An 18,710-nucleotide genomic window follows, 5' to 3' on the forward strand; every position below is an offset into this window, starting at 1 on the left:
CTTAGGTACTCCGAATGACCCCTCACAGCCATCTAACCCCATTCGGCTGCTGCTCTCGGGAACCACACAAAGCAGGCTGGCTGGGTAGGGGGAAGCAAATTCTGTAGCTAGGACTGATTTTCCAGGAGCGGGAGGGAAGCAGACAGAAGTAGCCGGAAGGTTAATTAGCGCAACAGCAGTAAATCCTAGCAGGACTTTACATGTTGAGAATTAATTATGTTTCAGGGGCTGGTTTCCTTTTGATGAATGCCAAGGACTACAACGGGAAGGTTTTCCCTGTCTCAGGGGCCGTTGTTAGTCTATTTTCTTTCTTGTACCAATCAAATACGATTTGTTTTAAACCTATCCTAAACTGAGCTGGCATGGTGACTTTAAAAGCTGCTGCTGGTAACTGGAACACGCCAAGCACAAAGACCAAGTCATAAACAACCTCTGTTCCCGAAGTCTCGAGGGCAGAGCCTCTCCACAGACAAACCGCAGGATCTGCCGAACTGGAAGGGAAGCGGCGACGCAGGTTGGGTTTTGCTCCCGCTGCTGGTTAGCAGAGAGACGCGCTAACGGCGGGATGGCCTCCAGCCCGGCGCCAGCGCGACGCTCCGGAGAAGACCTGAAGTGACGAGACCAGCCCCCAAGTCCCAGCATCGATCCCGCCCTACTGGTACGCAAAGCTAAACCCACGTTGCTTCCAGACATTCCGATTTTGGTTGTTTGCCCTCGACAAAATGAATTCTGGGCAATACTCTTTCTGAAGTGGCTGAAAGTCAAACTCGTGTCCACTAGAGTTAAAATTAGCTCCATTTATTTATTGCTAATGCGTGACCCAGCAGGACAAGGACCAGACAGTACTTTGGATTTAAAACGTGTTTTTACAGAGCAGCTGTCATTTTCTAATCTCATTTGTTTCTGTTGCGTTCTGACCGAGTCCCGTGAATTCCTACTCACGGGAGCAGCCTTTGATCACGTTTTCCCCTTATGAAAGTGAACTCCAGAGAACGACACAGAAACGAAGACCCGTCCCGCAACGTACCTGAAAAGCTCCAAGCATATGGCACTATTTTTGCTTTTAAATGTCTCTGCTCCAGATCAGTCAGATAATATTTGCAACAAAGTCTGACGGAGTCCGACAGCAAGGGGTGAAGGAGGAGAAAGGAGAAGGCAGGGAAGGGCAGGGGCAGAGCCGCAGGGGATGCTGAACAGACGAAGGGATAGCGGGAGCGGGGTGGGTGTCGGGGAGAGGCCCCAGGTAACCTCTCCTCGATTTACCAGCACATCAGTTACCATCTACGACGCCGAATTATTCGTTTCTCTGGGTTTAAACCGCTTATGCGCAGGTTGTACGCACGCAAGTGCAGCGGGGTGGGAACCCGCATGGAGGGAGACGCTCAGGCGAGCGAGCCGCTAACCCATTTTATTTCTGCCTGGGACTGAAATGCAAGGAAAAGCATTTGGGCCATGTGCCTTTGATCATACATGACCTTTATTGGAGACAGGTGGGGTCATTTATTATACAGAAGTAACATCACACCATTCTCTTCCAATTTAATTCCTTTTAGTCTCCTTATAAATCTGTAGCAAAAGTGCACTTTTAACAGTTTTTAATCTATAGTATATATCTTTCAATATTATCTCTCAGTCAGGTATTTTATTTGTAAAAACGTATCGCCAGATATACAAAATACATGTCTAGTGTACTACATTAATTTTTGTATTTACTGTTTAGATTATTTTTTTATCTCAGTGCTCTCTTTTTTTTTTTTTTATTTTTTGCAAGACTTAGTGATGCCAGGCTTCTGGTAGCGCCACCAGGAGAGGACTCACGGCTTGTGTGTGAACAAGGGGAGAAGACTCTTAGCCAGGAACAATTTTCACACAATAGGAACAAGATGACAAGAACGTTTGCGGTTATTGAATGTGTCTCTTAAAATGACAGTACTCTGTATAATAAAAAATAATTAAAAAACCCAATGTCCGTATTTTACCTTCTGGAAGAGGAGATGTGCCAGGAGGATGGAACCTGTACCCAGGTGGAATACAATGGTAACGATTAATTTGCATTTTGAAGACAGGAGTTAATTGCTAACGTGACATTTCTGGTCATGATAAGAAGAAACGGATACGTACAGCCACCACAAGAAACTGTTTGCGAAATGCTGTTTTCCTGAGGACGATATTTTGGTAAAATATTTTATCTCCTGTACAAGCCACAGAATTGCATAAGTTAAATGTCCTCAAGAACAACAATCACTGGTATACACCATGAAGGGCTGTGCTGGGAACAACCACACAGAGGACAGCTCTTGTGTCACCTAACGAGACGAAGAAAGGAAAATCGGCATTTCCACTGGTAGTTTAGAGCCAGCTGCAACAAGCTTTGGCACAGCAACAGGACTTCTCGAAAAGAAAATTACAGAAGATTTTCTGAGATTTCTTACAAACTTCCTTAGTCTTTTCTTTCTAGTTATCCTTGAGATTATAATATATACACACGTAACGGATAATTACTTAATTTCAGTCTTCAAAAGACTAACAATTTCCCCTGTTAAGCAAGGCCTATAGAGGTAAAACAATCAGAAGCATTTTTAGGGGGGGTATTATGATTCCCAGATCGATACAAACATTACCGACAGATAATGAGGAACGCTCAGCAAGGTAATGCCTGGGTTGGTTGGTTGGTTTTCCTTCTTACTTGTTCATTATCTTGAAGACTTAAGAAGAACCGGATTAGTTACAGAAATAATGCTTCCCTTGGTTAACCCTTCACAATTAGTGCTGTTTCTGTGTATTAGCATAGATTCAAAACGCTAGTTGCATCAGTTTACTGTGTATTGAATGAAACGTTGAACGGATCCTGTTTCAGAACGAGGGCACTTTTGGTTTACGCAATAGCTCCAAGAAATGCTGTCACTTCAAACTTTCTACAGCAACTGGTTGCCAGACATATTCTCCAAACGGTAACTGCTTTTCTGCTCCCCTTAAATCTGCAGCAACGTGGCTCTGAGTCAAAACTTCTGCTTCAAAAGAAAAATGCACAACAGACGAGGCTGAATATGGACAAAGTTCTATACCTTCTGAAGAGGAAACAGAACAGTAAAAATAAAAGTATAAAAAGAAGCAGTGCTGTTAGTGTTATCTAAACCCAAGATAATGCATAACGGGGAAATTTACAATGCTGCAGAGAGAGTTTTTTGTCTGCTTTTTTATAAAAATTACAGACTTGACATTTCCAATATGTCTTAGCTTTGTACTGCTTCTCAAGTCTGAGTCACCAAAAATATCCAGCAACCAGCTGCTGTTCATATCCTAAAATATGCCTTCAGCTGACACTGAATATTGAAATCATTCTGCTAAAATACAGAAAAACGACGATGGTAGAAACCAAGGTATAGCCTCAGGCCAACATTAAATGGTAAAAATTCTACAATGCTACTTTTAAATCTCTTCTTCAGTTCATGAACAAATAAGCAGCCAGGTTTCAAGTAGAGGTAACACAGATTTTGGAAGATAGCACGTAAAAAAAGCCCAGAAAGAAAACTGGAACAAAAGCTCTTCTTGTTACGGCAGTCAGCACTAATCCTCCACGAAATGGCAGGGAGAAGCCTTTATTCGCCCTGCTGGATCTGTCCTGGTCCTACAGCAACTATGAGGAACTGCTTCTGCTGTCACAAATATGTTCCATTTGGACATATCTTGATCCCTTTTTTCGTTTATTTGTATACACGTATCTTTTGTCTTAGTCTCTTGACTGGTAGAAGAGGATATATCCAGATTCTGAGTTTTTGGAAATGTCTGATGTTAACCCATAGAATTCTTCAATGGCCTGGGCATCAATTTTCTGAAAATTAATGAGAGTTACAATTAGCCTCAGTCAAAACACCACCCTAAGAATCCCCTTCCCAGACGAAGCATTATTTTCAGTTCTCGGGAGTGATGCTGAAAAGCCACGCAGCATTAATACAACAATATTTCAATATCATTGCATTCAACCAAATACAACAAAACATTTTTTATACTTATTACCTTATTCACTATTGAAAAAAAGGAAACCAAGATGAAATAGTAAACCTCTCGGAAGTGGTGCGCTCTTAAGCTGGACTATAAAAAAAAGGGATCCATGAAAATGGATCCTTAAAAGAGTACACGTCGTTTTTATATTTGCTTTCTCATTCAGACTGGTGTTACCTTTCCTGACTGCAGGTTTGCAATGTAAATGAAAAAAAAGCAGTCACTGGTCAGCAAAGAAGGCTTTTGTACAGTTGGGAGTACATAAGGGCCATCCTGAGCAGATTTAACGTTCAGCTGAAATAACCCCGGATTTTCAAGTTCTTGTGACCCTCTTAGAGAAGTCCTGCAAGTGCTACTGGTCATTATACCACGAAATCTGTGGATCTCATCTGATTATGATCTTCTGGTCTTACGAGAGCTTTCTTTCCCTTAGGATTTGCTGGTACAACGCCTACTGGAATATCATCACAAGGTTTGTGTTTTAAGAGAAATAAATCATTTTCCATATTAATAGAATTAAACGGTCCGCTTACATTTAAAGTCGTGAACTATGTGCAGAAAAGCAGTTTTTCATCTTATACTCCAACCAGCAAGGCCTGTAGGGCATTTTAAAGGGCTTTTAAAGAGGCAAGTTCTATTTGATCCCGCTCCTGAGAACGACTGGCTTCACATTCCTGAATATGATTCTGCAGTCAGCAGAGAGCAAGCGTAGAGACCAAAACACTGAAATAAAATACTCCCAATGACCCGTGTTACTCAGCACTCCACTGTGTTTTAGTTTAGGACTCTGGATCCACAGAGATGAGAGGCTGAAGTAGCCTGAATTTGTTGTGGAGGACCAAAGGAGACTAGCCTAAAGATTCCCTTTGTTCCCCAAGGAATAAAGTTGAGGAAGCAAAGAATGTTCAGAATACAAGGGGCTCTGGGTTGAACACCTTCTTTGATCATGAGAGGGAGCAGCGGAGACCAATTTGTGCTTCGATTTTAAAGGAAAGGGACCACGCTATGACTCCATCAAGGAGCCTCCTCAGCCACAGAATCCCTCTGGCAGCGTGCTAACTCATTGCTCACTGCACAGACTTCGGCATCACCGGCACACACAAAAGCGCTGGTTTCTCTAAGTGGCACTGCCAGACAAGCTGCAAGTTTAAGCCATCCTTTTCCCAGCCTTTTTGAAGCACAAAAAACCCAGACATAGTCAGTAAGTTTCCAGAAGATGCATCAACTGCAGGACAGAGCTGCAGAAACTCTCCCTTGAATAGTTTTGTTAAACACTTTCTGTTAAAAAAAAAAAAATAGGGGGGATGTTTTCTTTTTCTCTCTTCTCCATTCAAGGACTTCAGAGAAGCTGAAATACCATACTGTGGGCTTTTGCGTTTTCACGCAATTTATTAACATAACATCTACTACAAACCGTTAGATACACATTTTAACAGAAAAATAGCAAAAGAACATTCTTCAGCCCTTGTAATATATTTAGCAGACAACTCAAACATGTTTTATTTTAAGTGCCAACTAACTTGCCATGCAATCAAGTCTATTTCCACTACTCATTTGAATGCAACTCAAACATTTGATATAGATTAATTCCCCCTACAGATATTTTTAGTTTTATCACGGCACAACTGACTTCCTTTTTTAATTTCACTATCCACCGAAAACACAGCGGAACTTAAAGAGGATTATATAGACGCTATTCTTCCCATCCTTAGCTGACCACATATATCGTGGACAGCAAAGTTTTACCCAGTTGCAGCTTTAGAGTAACAACCAGTTGATGGTTTCACAACTACTTTTAGGATTCTGCAGCCTCACCTGGCATTAAGATGGTTTTTTCTTGCTAACCGAGCTTAAATATCCTTTGCTCATTTCCAGACAACTATTCTGGTTCCCCAAACCAAATCCTTTTCTTGCATACCATTCATAGCATTCAAGCAAATGCTGCAAATCTCTGAACAAATATTTAAGTGAAGCCATGCAATCATTCTCCCCCTTTTCTCAATTTGGAGAACTCCCTGGATGGACACTTTTCCCTCTCTGTTTCAGATAAACATTGTCACTGTGATGTATCATTTAGTTGCTCTAATGACAACATGTCCAATTAGCCAGAGATCATTTACTCAGGTTTCTCAATTAATTTTCCTTGGCGCAGTATCCCATTTGGACTGATTTGCCTCCTGGATTTGATGCAGTCGCTTTTCAGATATGCTGTAGTATGTTTGGTTATTATCTATTTTCAATTTAATTGAAAGTTGGCCTTCCAACCAAATCCAAATAGATAAACAAACATGACTTCACCACTTTTGACATTTAGTGGGTAATAAGGATAAACTACTTCCTATTGACAGTTCAGAGCTATTAATTCATATCACTTGCCAAAATTGCAACACAGCTTTTTAACTGTATTTAAGGGGAAAAAGCTTTCTCCTGTGTTCTCTTCTGTATACAGGTACAAGGGCTTTGGACTCATCTTCTGAAGTCTGCTGACTAATACCTGTTTTGTTATATAGCCAGCTCACACCTAGAATGTTAAGTCTTCAAAGCTTAAAAAAAAAAAATTTAAAAAAATCTGCTTTCATGCTCTTAAGAGTCTCTGAAGAGCAGAAGGCTCCCGTGGTTAGCCCTAAAACCAGAAACTTATGCAGAATTCATGTTTTAGGGGCTTTGGGGTTTTTTTTGCCACTCTGTTTTTGAGGACAACCTCTATAATGTCATACGTAGCAATGTGTTTCCTGTGGTGTCACCTTAAGGCCAATCACAAGCAGTTTGAAAATAGTCCTTGGTCAAGTTCAGGGTAGATATTTAAATCTCTTTAGGCAGCAGATGGAACTCAGAGTAGCTGGGGCTTTACTTCACTTTCTCAGTGAAGAGCCTACAGCACTAGTAAGGAACGAATTCTCAAGAGCTGATGACTAAGTGGGGAGAGAGAGAACAGAAAACGGCAGCTACTTCTTCCAGCAGCCTGTAGCATCAGGGGAGGAAGAGCAGTCTCCACTCTCCTGTTCTCCTTGATCACTGAATCACCAGAAATTCAGGCGAGTTCTAGCCGGTCGAGGAAAGAGAAAGGTTGGTACTTCCTAGACAGAGGGAGGTGAGATGTAAGCTTCATGTTCCTCACACACTTAGAAGGCGGGAGCAGCTACAACGGATAGTGAGTGAAGAGATCCTCTGGGGCAAACCCAGCAGGAATTCTTATGCTACGCTCTTCAAAGCGGGTCAAGGCGCAACCGTTCATCAGAGAGGGCCAATGATCTCAAACGACTCATCTGCAAAACTCTCATGCGCAATTTTTCATGCCCTCCACCGGTAGGAAAAAAAAAGCCAAAATTTCACAGAAAACAAATAACACGTGCAAACGCCAGCCAGGGAGAGTCTTCTAGCAGGAAAAGGAATCTGAAACCTCCGTATCGCAGCTGGGGCAGAGGTAGTGCTACAGGACAGGGCTACATTGCTAATCCTAATCAAGACAGTGAAAACTCAAAGAACCATGGGAGACACAAAAAGTAGAAATTTCAGATCAGAGAGCTTTATTTTTACAGCATTTTAGATAAACTCTGTAAAAGAAGACGAACTTAAAAAAAAGAAAGCCATGATTAAAGTTAGAAAAGCAACTTAAAGGGGAAAAAAGCATCCCTCCAGGAGAGAGGAACTACATTCTAGCTTACTTGTGACAGCTCCTCAAATTTATTGTCCAATAACAGACAGTGCATATTTAAAAGCTATGTTTTGGCACATCTCTAAAAGTGCCAGCAGTGTTTGCAGATAAAAAGAAATTCCGTTCTGACCTAAAAGCTAAGATACAACATAGAGTGACTGATAGAAAACAAAAATAGAACAACAAGATGGTTATTTTACATCTACTTTTAAAATGTAAAGTTTATCTCCTGGACAGAAATGACAGCGAATACTTGCATTTAAAAATATTGACGTGAACATTATTTCCAAAATTAGCTGACGCAATTACACACTTTGGCCATGACAGAAACAGGGGAAAATAACCCTCAAAATATAATAATGGGAGAAAGGCAACTGTTCTTGGTCATACAAGCTATCTAAATCACCAGAGAGTCACCCCTGATGCTCAAAGCTAAGCAAGGATTAAAAAAAAAAAATGGAGAATGTACTACATCTTCTTTATATCGACACAAGCAAGGATTTTGCTGTACCTATTTAGACATCAGGCCTTAACCTTGACTATGAGATGTCAGAGGCAAACAGTACATTTTCATCTTTACAAAAAGCTGTTCTACTGTGGTATTTGTTCTACTGTTTGATATTTGCTTAATAATTATGTGAAATACATGGATATAGAAATATTTTGGATATTAGTCTTTACAGATATGCTAGTAGAAAACTTAAGGAAAAATTTGCTTGAGCAGACTGTTTAAACATTGTTATTACTGTGTCAATACAGCCCTCGTGTTGGTTTGCCCTTCTCCACACTACTTCTATAACGGAGATGCACACAAATGCTGAAGTTTACTTTTGAAATGTCCAGAATTATTCCGTGCATGTGTTTTGCTGAAATACTTTCACAGGTGCAAAAGCTAATCCCAGACATAAAAACCGAGCTGGAGAGTGATGCTGTCTACACTTGTTTTTACGATGTAAAAGCATACCTACCTCTACAATGTCATCATCAAACAGCAACCAAAAGCCATGGCTCTTCACAATGGTGATATAATGTCCACGATTTGGACCACTGTCAGAAAAAAGGGTTGAAGACTTATTACTCTTGTGCCTACAAAGGCAGGACCACTGCTTTCCCACATGACTCTAGCTGTTACTGGCAGAATTAGATTTCCCAGCTCTTAATACTGTCTAATACTAATAATATTCATAACATAATAATACTCATAACATTGTTTAGGTTCTTAGACTTTGCCAAACTGCTTGAATTAAAATTTCTGTCTTTGCTACTTGCCAAATACAATACATTCAAAATACACAGTTTCGTAAATATTTTAGATAGTCATTCATATATTTCACAAAACAAAATTAAAAGCCAGTTATTTCAATCACTGTTTTGTCGCATTCACCACTGCTGAGTATTCTGACGACTGTTCAAAAATTTTAATAACTGTCTGTCTGAAATATTTTATTTGCACAGGAGAGGGTTTTTTTAATATATTTTTAAAGTGTAGTTTAGCCTATGGCTGACTGCAGACAGGCTTTCTGCAACTGCTCTTCCCAGTTTTCCAGTGGCAGTTTCCCAGTTTCCGATTCTATCGCCTATATCCTGAACGCTTACCTTGAAGGGAAAGGACAACAAAACGACCTGACTCAAAGGGAGATGGATCTGCAGAGTAAAGGCAGGCAGATTGCCCTGGAAAAGTAGTGCTTTGGGAGAATAACCTATATGGATGGAAAACTATGAGCTATCGATCTACTAACCTCAAATTGTGAGAGAACAGTCCAGGGACCCAGTGAAAAAGAAATTTTTTTTTCTTTCCTTCTCAGGCTTTACTTTTTACTTAGCTCCTACATAAGGCTTTAAAACCAGCTGTATTCCTATCAGCTTTAGGCAAAAGAAAATACTCCTCTAGTCCTTCCAGAATTACTGATAAACGTAAACGCACAACCTGTCACAGAAGGAAACTTCTTTGTTTAGAGCAACTAACTGAAAAGTAAAACTATAAGGGCAAAATATTTAAAACAAGTTCTGAGAACTCAAATATTTAGAAAATATAGTTTATCTTAAGTCTTTGGTAAGTTCCTAGTAAGAATTGAAACCAGAAGAGTCACAGGACTCCTAACAGCCCCATATAAGACAACAGGTTTGAGAAGAAAAAGCAAAGACATTTAATACATCTAAATTATTAATCACCATTGTTAAAACATGTAAGTGTAGTTATAAGTACAGCAAATTAAGAATCTACAGAAGAAAATGCATAGAATGAGATATTAAAAGGATAACAATAAATAAAAAATAGCACAACTGTACCACAACAGAAATCACCTAGAATTATATGGAGTTTCTTTATACTAAATCTATGCAATATTAGTGTGTTGATTATATTGTCTTGCTCCTCACAAAGATGTTTCAAAACATTTGTGTGCTGTAATAACTTATTACTCTAAAACTCACACTTCCAGAATAAATATTTTTACTCCAGTTATAAATATTTTTTGCCTTCCATGACTGCTTTTTTCCTTGAAAGTGCTTAAAAATTTTTCCTCTTTGCTTTTAAAAACAGAATTAAAACCATTACAACAACAAAAATTTAATAAAGAGAATAAGGCTATTTAAAAAAATCAGCAGTACACAGTTTATTCCACGTGGTGGCACCAGCTTCTAAAAAAAACTTCAATGATTTAGCAAGTAGCAACATGAGACCTGTAACTTAATTCTATTTCAGTAAGTGTTTTTCCAGGATTTGCTTTTATTTCATTTAGGTTTCCTAGAAAGTAGGGTTGAGGGTGGGGTTTGGTTGTTTTAATTTTTATTATTTTTTTAAAGACTGCTTTTACTTTGCTACAGCTCAAAGAAACAACTTGTCTGAATTGCTGCCATATTTGAAGTTGATAAAAGAGCAAACCTGTGTACTCAGAAAGCAACATGTAAAACACTAAAAAAGCAGTAAAAACAGAGCAAAACACACTTTAAAAAAAAAATAAAACAACTTTCAGACAGCTCCCTCCGACACTGCTTAGCATGCTCCCATATCGTCAGCCACCGTCCTGTTACGAAATGGCATATGGATGACAGACTGCTTTTAAAGGTCAAGAAAAGGCCCTTAAGGTCCAGAAAGCATAAACCCAACATACCTGCCACAGTGAACCACCACAGCCACAAGGTCATACATTCTGTCAGGATTTGTAGCATCTCCTGAAGTGTTAAAGAGCCGGAGCTCCAAGGGAAAGACTACACGGTAGGAGAGTTTGGTGTATCGATGCAGCTGGTCCATGTATTTGAACCTTTTTAAGTGCAGAGCTAGAATCATGGGCAACTTTTTCACTCTCATTCTGAACCACAAAAATACGTTAAACAAAGAACAAGGTATTAGCAAACCACCTACAACAAAGCTTTGTTCAAAAACAGTTTCAATATGAAGAAGCTTCTTAAAAGGCATCTAAAATGTTGATGAAGACTTTCAAAAGGCTGCTTTTCTCACGTATATTCCAGGGAGAACAGGCAATATTTATTCTGAAAGATTAACTACACAACTGACATCTGAATGCAGGACAACCGTCTATGTTGAAAACATCAATTTTTCATCATATCAATGGGAAGAAATAGATGGAATAAATCTGTTTTGCTGTGCTGGCTGTGACCAAGTATGAGGTGACAAATAAGATTTTTTTTATACAGTATTCATAGTGAAAGCAGTTGGGATGGTTTTCAGTGGCTTTAAGCTGATTAATGCTACCTGGGGAAAATACAAATGTCTGGAAGCACCAGATATCAGCTCTTCTGGGAGGAATACAAAATTAATCTCTTCATTTCTCTCTGATAAGGTTGCTACAAAGTTACTTGGTCTCTCCGCTTTTCCTCACTCCCTTCCCCACCAAACACAGGCCTGAACAGTCTCACATTTTCTTTTTACTGAGTTCACAAGGTGCGTTTTTCCATCAGCTGCCCATTTTAAGAGAACATTTATATTAGCCTGAATATTTGAACCTTACCTTTTCTGTGCTTCCTGTTTACTGCGGCACTGCTCACAATAGTATTTATATTCACTGCATAGAGTTTCAGTATTACTAAACCCTCTGTGGAAATTAAACAAAAGTCAGATAAGCTAATAATGCTGAAAAAACATAACGTTCACACAGAAGATGAAACTCCTCTTATTCATATCGCTCATACCTCCCAAACACATTTCAGAAGTATTTGTCCCAGTCTTGGGATGTAGTATCAATGTTCAGCTGGCGAAATCTGGAAATTACACCCTCAAGTATCAACTGCGTATTTTCTGGGCAGCAGTCAAACACAACAGGTAATAAAGAGCAATAAGGTGATTGTGTTTTGCTTCCAGAGGTACCCACTCCATGTTTTCTTTGGTGGCAGACATTAAATGTTAAGACTTATAGCCATTGACTACCCAAAATCTGGATTATCTTTCAACTCCTAGCAATTATGCATCCATTATCAGCTATTCAAAAGGCAGATGCTATATGCAACTTGCAGTATCCTAGCAGCTGATAGGATCTAGCAGTCAAATATACAGAGCAAATTTCTATCAGAAAAAAAAAAACCAAACCAAACCTGACCACAAACATCAGGACCAGACAACTGAAATGCAATAATAGTATTAAAATAAACAAAAATTTATCATGAAACCAAACATACCATGTTTAGTTTTGATAAAACCTGACTATATGAAGTAACAAATTAAAATCCCCATAAAAGAAAGTGAAAATCAATCTTACATAGCACTAAGAAACCATCGTACTCATTAACTACTAAAAACCACTAAGAAACTAGCCGCTTCAAAAAGCCACGATAAAGTGAAGAGCACTCTGAACAGAACATATTTTACCATAAGTCAAAGCCTACAACTGTTGCACAACAGAGCAACTAAGCTAGGCTCTTTCCTTCTGACCAAGGGCAGGTATTTTTTCCACTCACAAATATTTTCATTTACCTTAGACAGTGCGTAATTGATGTATTTTGTTCCACATCAACCGATAGATCCAGAAAGTCCTCGTCTTTGCTACTAACCTTGAAAAAAATAAGAAGAAATATTTCATAACAGTTTAGAACTGGCAGATCTCTTTTAACCATTTCTGGAATGGTGCAATGTCCTCGTTGCGAGTAGAGACCTTTGTGATAAAAAATAAATATACACACACATAGGGGCCCTTTCTCGAGGTAAACTAAAACTGAAGAAATAAGCTGATGTGTTGTTACAATCCAGAGAGGAATATAAAAAAAAGCCCAAACCCAGAAAAAAAAAAAAAAAAACACAAAAAAACCAAACCCCCAAACCTTTCTTGCAAAACATCTCTCCCCCCTGAGACTTCAAGACACATCTTCTTACTTCACTGGCAAAACCAAGATTTTAACCACTGAGAGGTCTCAGAGCCGGAGAAGCTTTAACCGTATTCCACTCTGCTTTGTAGACCGATACAGCTTTCTGCTGCATTTCAGAGTTTAGCAGTAAATACTTATAGGAAACGCAGAAACAGGCAGATGGGTTTTCAATTAAATGGGTTAGCAGTTAGGAAAACCATCTTTCCATTTGTGGAACAGTCACATTTAATTTCAAAATTCTCGAGACAGAATCTTATTAATGTCATTTTTAGAGCTTCTATTCACCATATAGCCGTAACATTAGATTTAAAATGCCAAGAACAGGCATTTCAGTTGTAATCACTTCTCTTTTTTTCCTCTCTCCATCTGGGTTTTCATTTTTTTAGAAATATTAAATCAGACACAGCACATGGCTAACTACAAATTCCTGGTCTGAAGGTGGTGTGGTTCTTCTAACTCTAGACTTTGTGCACTTCTTTTGCTCTCAAATAGAGTGGCTATGGACCAGCACCAAGAAGCACAGACTTCCAATTCAAGAAATTCAGTTAATCCCAGAGTGAAATAAATAGTGAGCAACTCTCATGTAGAAACACAACATAAACTATCAATCACTGACACAGGAAACATGAAGACAAAAAGGCAGCTTGTATCAGCCAGGTGCAGACTGCCTCGATGGAAACAGGGAGGAGGAACAGAAAAAACACTATGCTTTTTCTGAGAAACATACCTTAATGAGTATTGGTTTGAACATAGAGGTGATACAGTCATAAAATAGGCTATGCTCCATATTTTAATAGAGAGAGTGCAATTTCATCTATCCTAATAAATGAAAAAGTGTGCTTAGTATTAGGGAAAATGATCCAGAACCTGTGAAAAATCTAAGAGGTTTGGTTTTGTTTTAAACGTACAGCCTCACAGTTAAGACATCTGGTTTCATTGGTTAGTGTTCCTTGGAAGATTTCATGGACCCACGTCAGATCAGTCTTGTCTCCTCCTTCACTCTCAATGCTGCCGTTCTGGAGTTTGCCATTCTGCTTCTCCTGCTTCTTCTCTTCTTGTAGTAAGTCAGCAATAGTGTTAAGTAGGTAGTTTAGGAATTCATGTGCATCCTGCTGCATATAATTATCAAATAATTCTGGAAAGGAAGAGATCAAGGAGAATGAAAAAATACAGATACTTCATAATATCAAGTTACTATGCTCTTAGCAATCAGTGTGTGCCCTTCCCCCTTCTCTACCCTATTACACAATTGTGGGTTACACTGTTAAGAGTCTTTGAAGAATTGTACTTTGTTGTTCTCGCAACGGATATTAGGTTACCCTCACCTATTTCTCAGGTTACAAGAAACAGGCAGCTGAAAAATAACATAAAGGAAACCTAGTTTGGGCATTTATTGGAACTGATGAAAACCATGATTGGTTTTTAGGGGTTTTTTTGTTGTTTGTTTTTTTTTTTTTTTTTTTTGCTTTGGGGAGGGAGAGAAATAAAGAAGTTCAGCTGTGTTGCCTTCAGCCATTAGTTCATTAAGTCCAGCATCAAGGGGCAAAAATCCCCTATTACAAGTTTGTTATCTTTTGAAGTTCAAGCAGAGACGATAGATCAACATACAGAGCTCTTCCTCACAAAGTAGCCCTGGGAAATACCCGCTAGTTCTCAGCATACGGAATTTATCCTACCACAAATCTAAGACAGCAGGCCAAGGGTGGTTAAATTTCCTTAGGGACTTTAACTTTGACCAACTCTGTGAGGTTTGTTTAGCCCATGACAATTTCTAGCAATGACCCAAAGTGTGCTGACTTGCAGCAGACCTCCACAGAACACGATGCCAACGTGGAGTAACTGGAGTACTGAGACTTGTGTGCACGCTCTGTACTTGGTCTAAGCAAGTATGGAAACAAAGAGATCTAGATAATCCTCTTATGACAAAGCAGAGCTCTGATATAATCTCTGTTCCTATGCTACAGAGGTGGTGAAATTCACACCACAAATAGGAGTTCAAAAATCTTCCAGAAATCTGTTAAAACTTGACAATTTGGACTCACTTAAAAAGGAACTTGTGTTTATGTTGTATACGCTCAAATCTGCATAAAAATTTAATTTATTCATTTACCATTTTCTTTCCTCAATCGGGAAATAAATTTCTTGGGTGGGATGACTCCCACCTTCTTCTTTTGCGTAGCAATACTGTTGAAGAGATCAGAGAGGCATGTCAGGAGGCTTTCCTTCTTTCGAGGCTGCACTTTGTATGCCAAAACTTTTTCCCGAAATGGACGACAAAAATAAAGTGCCTGTAAGACTGAGTTGCAGTAGCAGGTATTGCCGAACTGGTTAAAACAGAACAGAAGGAAAACAAACATTTTCATATTAGGTCCGTTAAAAAGTAATACAAGAAAGAGGTTGCTCATTAAGAATGTCACGTACTGAAAATGGAAAAGTCATCGGTCAGAGTGCATTTATTGGGGAAATACTAGTAGGCATGGTGCGAAAGACTCATCCTTGTATCATCACAGCTGGCAACCGCATGAAAAGGAAGGGAAGACAACAGTCACAGCGATACTGGGCACACACACAAAAAAGCAGGAAACCACTGACAAACCAAAAATCCAATTGAGGGCTCATCACAGAATCAGAACTTCTGGAGACACAGCATGCTGCTAATGCTGATAGGGGAGATCCTGCTGATGCTGATGTGGAGGGGTGCCAGTGGTACAGCAGAACAGAGGGAGAAGAAAACAGAAAAAGGAAGGGACAGCATCCGTCAGCATCACTGCGTCTCAGCCATATTATAGTAACAAGAGCTCAATGCATGAATTCATGGTAGATTTGCCTGTGTCAGACACACAAAGTACCTCTTAGAGATAGTTAGCAAGGTATATGTTAAACATTTCCTGTTTATAATGAAATCTTAGGAGAAGTGCATGATGCAGGCAAATTCAAAGAGCAGCTGGTTTACATCTGCCATATCTGCAGGCAGTGTCATTTCAGAGAAAGGAGGACAGCGATAACAACTTCCAGAGGCAGTGTTCCACATTGCTTAACGAGAAGAAAGACTCAGACCACTGAGATATTAGCCTATCATCCACAAGAAATACACCATGGGTTTGTGAGTTGTTTCTTTGCAACTTATTGTGCAACTGTACTGTACAATGCTGTTGCTTCAAAAAATGTGAAATAAATTCTGGGTTTGCCAGTCCCCAGTATTCTGGTAATGAGATTCTGCATCTCAAGAGCATTGACAGCAAAATATTTTAAATAAACAAAATGAGCATACAAATCTGACTACAGAACACAGACTGTTTTGTTAAGTGGCACTCGGAGAATACGGCCACTACTGTTTATGAAAATTTGGTGTGATTACTGTAGCAGAATGATTTTAAGTTAATAATCAGTTTGCTGACTGAAAGAGAAAATTGACCGTTTAATTCATACAGCTAAAAAGGTTACAGCATTATGGTTACGTTAACATTAATTTATACCATATGCAAACAACATGGAACAACAGTTAAAACTTAGTGACATTAGGACAACAAATATGCAAGCTGAACAAACACGTGAATTAGGACAGAACCTAACCCATATGCTTGTTAGTGACCTAAGAAAATAAACAGGCATCATGATAACTAAATTTGCATACAGGACAAAATAGGCAAGAGAACTACCAAAAGCCCGAATAGATATTGTTTTCAGATGAGGTATATATTTGTCTATAATAATCCCAGGATAGAAGAGACAGAAGAAACTAGAAATTAACCAACTAAAAGAAAAAAAAGAAAAGGAAGGTCATGGTGCATCTTAAGTCAAAAGAGTCTACAAAGCAAGTAGTTAATGAGATTTCAGGACTATTCATGAAGAAATCATGTCAAAAAGCATGAATTAAAATGGTTATACATGTCCTGCTTTGGTGCTACCCATACAGAGAGAAATTATTAGAACCAAACTAAATGCAAGAGTTAAAGGAGTTAAAGAATTAAAATTCCATCCAAATAGCTTTAAAAATTCCTGACAGTAAGATGCAAGATGCTTTGCAGTAGTCAAACTGATACAGCGAAAAATTCACTTTATGGCATGCTTTACGTTTTAAAAATGTTCTTCTAAATAGCATTGCAATTCTCTTTGTTTGCTACCACGTTTACATAAAGTAATGTGGAAGAACTTTTATTCCTGAAAGCAATATCTTGCATGCTAGCACTTTAGATATTTTATTGCGTGCCAAGTACTTTACAAAAAGACCATGTGATGCATTTTATTTCAGAAATTCTGGCTTTTTTTCATGTTAGAACAAAATCCTTCCATCTTTGAGCAATTCAGGGCCTTGGGAAACTTCTGAATATCTCAATTATTGATCTACCCTTCTCTGTATTAGAGAGACTTCTCCACAAACAAACAGTATTACATAGCAGTGTTACACTTTTAAACTGCAATCAGTTTGCACTTAGAAGTACGAAGTAGTCAGAGCTTTCCAATTATGACCTTAACTTTGCTAGAAATTCTGCCTAAAAAAAAAAAAAAAAAAAAAGAGGGTTCTAACCATTTGTCTTCGACAGAACCCCAAAAACCAGGTTGGCAAGGCAGTTCTCAATGGGCTGATGAATATTTCCAAACCTGGAGCTACATGCACAGATCAAACACACAAATAGTGTATAAAGCCTAATGTGACCTAAAACATAAAGGAAAAACAGGTACAAACAAGTAGGCTTTAAAATCTTTTTGTCATGGTTCCTCTGGTATAAATAAATATTTTAAATGGATGCCAGAACATAGGGGTTTTTGCTTACAACTGACTGTATTTTGAGTCAACATTACCTAACCTCATAAGAACTGTAAAATGTTACACTTTCAATGTAAAAATACAGTTTGAAGGCTTATTTTAAGATAGAAGCTTTTTAAAATGAAAACTGAGATGAAATTCTAGAACGAAAACATTGGTCCATCCCTCCTGCACTTCAACATTACACGTAATCTGTTTTAATGGGCTGTCAGCAGGAGCAGTCAGGCCCTTCTCCCGTATACTCTGCAGTGGCTTTAGCAATAGTCTGAGTGCAGGCAAGCTGGTTCAGCTCACTGACCCAAAGAGAAAATAACTATTAAAAAAAAAAAATTAAAGCTTTCATTGTCCATGGGTTCAACATTTGATTCCATTTGCAGTGCAACCACACATTTACTAGTACTGATGCTGAAGCCATGAAGCTGCCCTCTTTAAAGTGCTCCAATTCACTTCAAATCATGAAAGAACTAGAAATAACTTAGGAAAAAGCTCTGCAGAACAACAGCATGAAAACGATCATCCTAAAAAAATCAGTTGCAAGGAATAAAGCACAACAGTATTAGTCATATTTTGTCCTTCAAAACAGAGAATGGATGTGGTTATAATAATTCTGGTTATTTTTAGAATGCTATTTTTCCTCTTCATGCTACTCATCGCTCTGCTATTTATGTTACAATTGGAGATGCCTTCCATTTTTCTCATTATGGTGCAAACCTCAGCAGCTTTGGAATGGCCATTAACACCATACTTAAGGAATATAACTCAATGTGTTTAGATAGTTTGGTGTCTGAGAACAGAAACTGCTAGAAAGCCACACAGAAGTCAATTAAAGGAATTTGTAACGAGCTGCAACAAAACACTTTCGTAGCTATGTTAACCTTATTTGGTGTGCCAAAGGATGGATCATCCTTCAGTTTTCAACGAAATGTAGCTAGATGACCGGCAAACAGATGTATACTTCTGTTTCTA

The 18,710-nt window shown here is 38.7% G+C and overlaps 1 protein-coding gene across 3 annotated transcripts in view; it reads right to left on the minus strand.

The window, feature by feature from the left end:
- Window positions 1-1,339: 1,339 nt before the first annotated feature.
- Window positions 1,340-18,710, minus strand: part of LOC309595809 (ubiquitin carboxyl-terminal hydrolase 12-like) — a 32,022-nt gene continuing 14,651 nt past the window's right edge. For 2 of the 3 annotated variants that reach the window (XM_082323168.1, XM_082323169.1), the window contains exons 3-9: window positions 15,087-15,160; window positions 13,885-14,111; window positions 12,588-12,664; window positions 11,629-11,712; window positions 10,771-10,968; window positions 8,626-8,704; window positions 1,340-3,832 (exon numbers count right to left, since the gene is read on the minus strand). In XM_082323168.1, the coding sequence (XP_082179294.1) occupies window positions 3,731-3,832; window positions 8,626-8,704; window positions 10,771-10,968; window positions 11,629-11,712; window positions 12,588-12,664; window positions 13,885-14,111; window positions 15,087-15,160 (841 nt within the window). In that variant the 3' untranslated portion in view covers window positions 1,340-3,730. Of the gene's footprint in view, window positions 3,833-8,625; window positions 8,705-10,770; window positions 10,969-11,628; window positions 11,713-12,587; window positions 12,665-13,884; window positions 14,112-15,086; window positions 15,301-18,710 lie in introns of all 3 variants that reach the window. The other variant, XM_082323167.1, reaches the window with a different exon arrangement.

The sequence above is a fragment of the Platalea leucorodia genome (genome assembly GCF_965183815.1).
Source record: "Platalea leucorodia genome assembly, chromosome: 10".
Taxonomy (NCBI): domain Eukaryota; kingdom Metazoa; phylum Chordata; class Aves; order Pelecaniformes; family Threskiornithidae; genus Platalea; species Platalea leucorodia.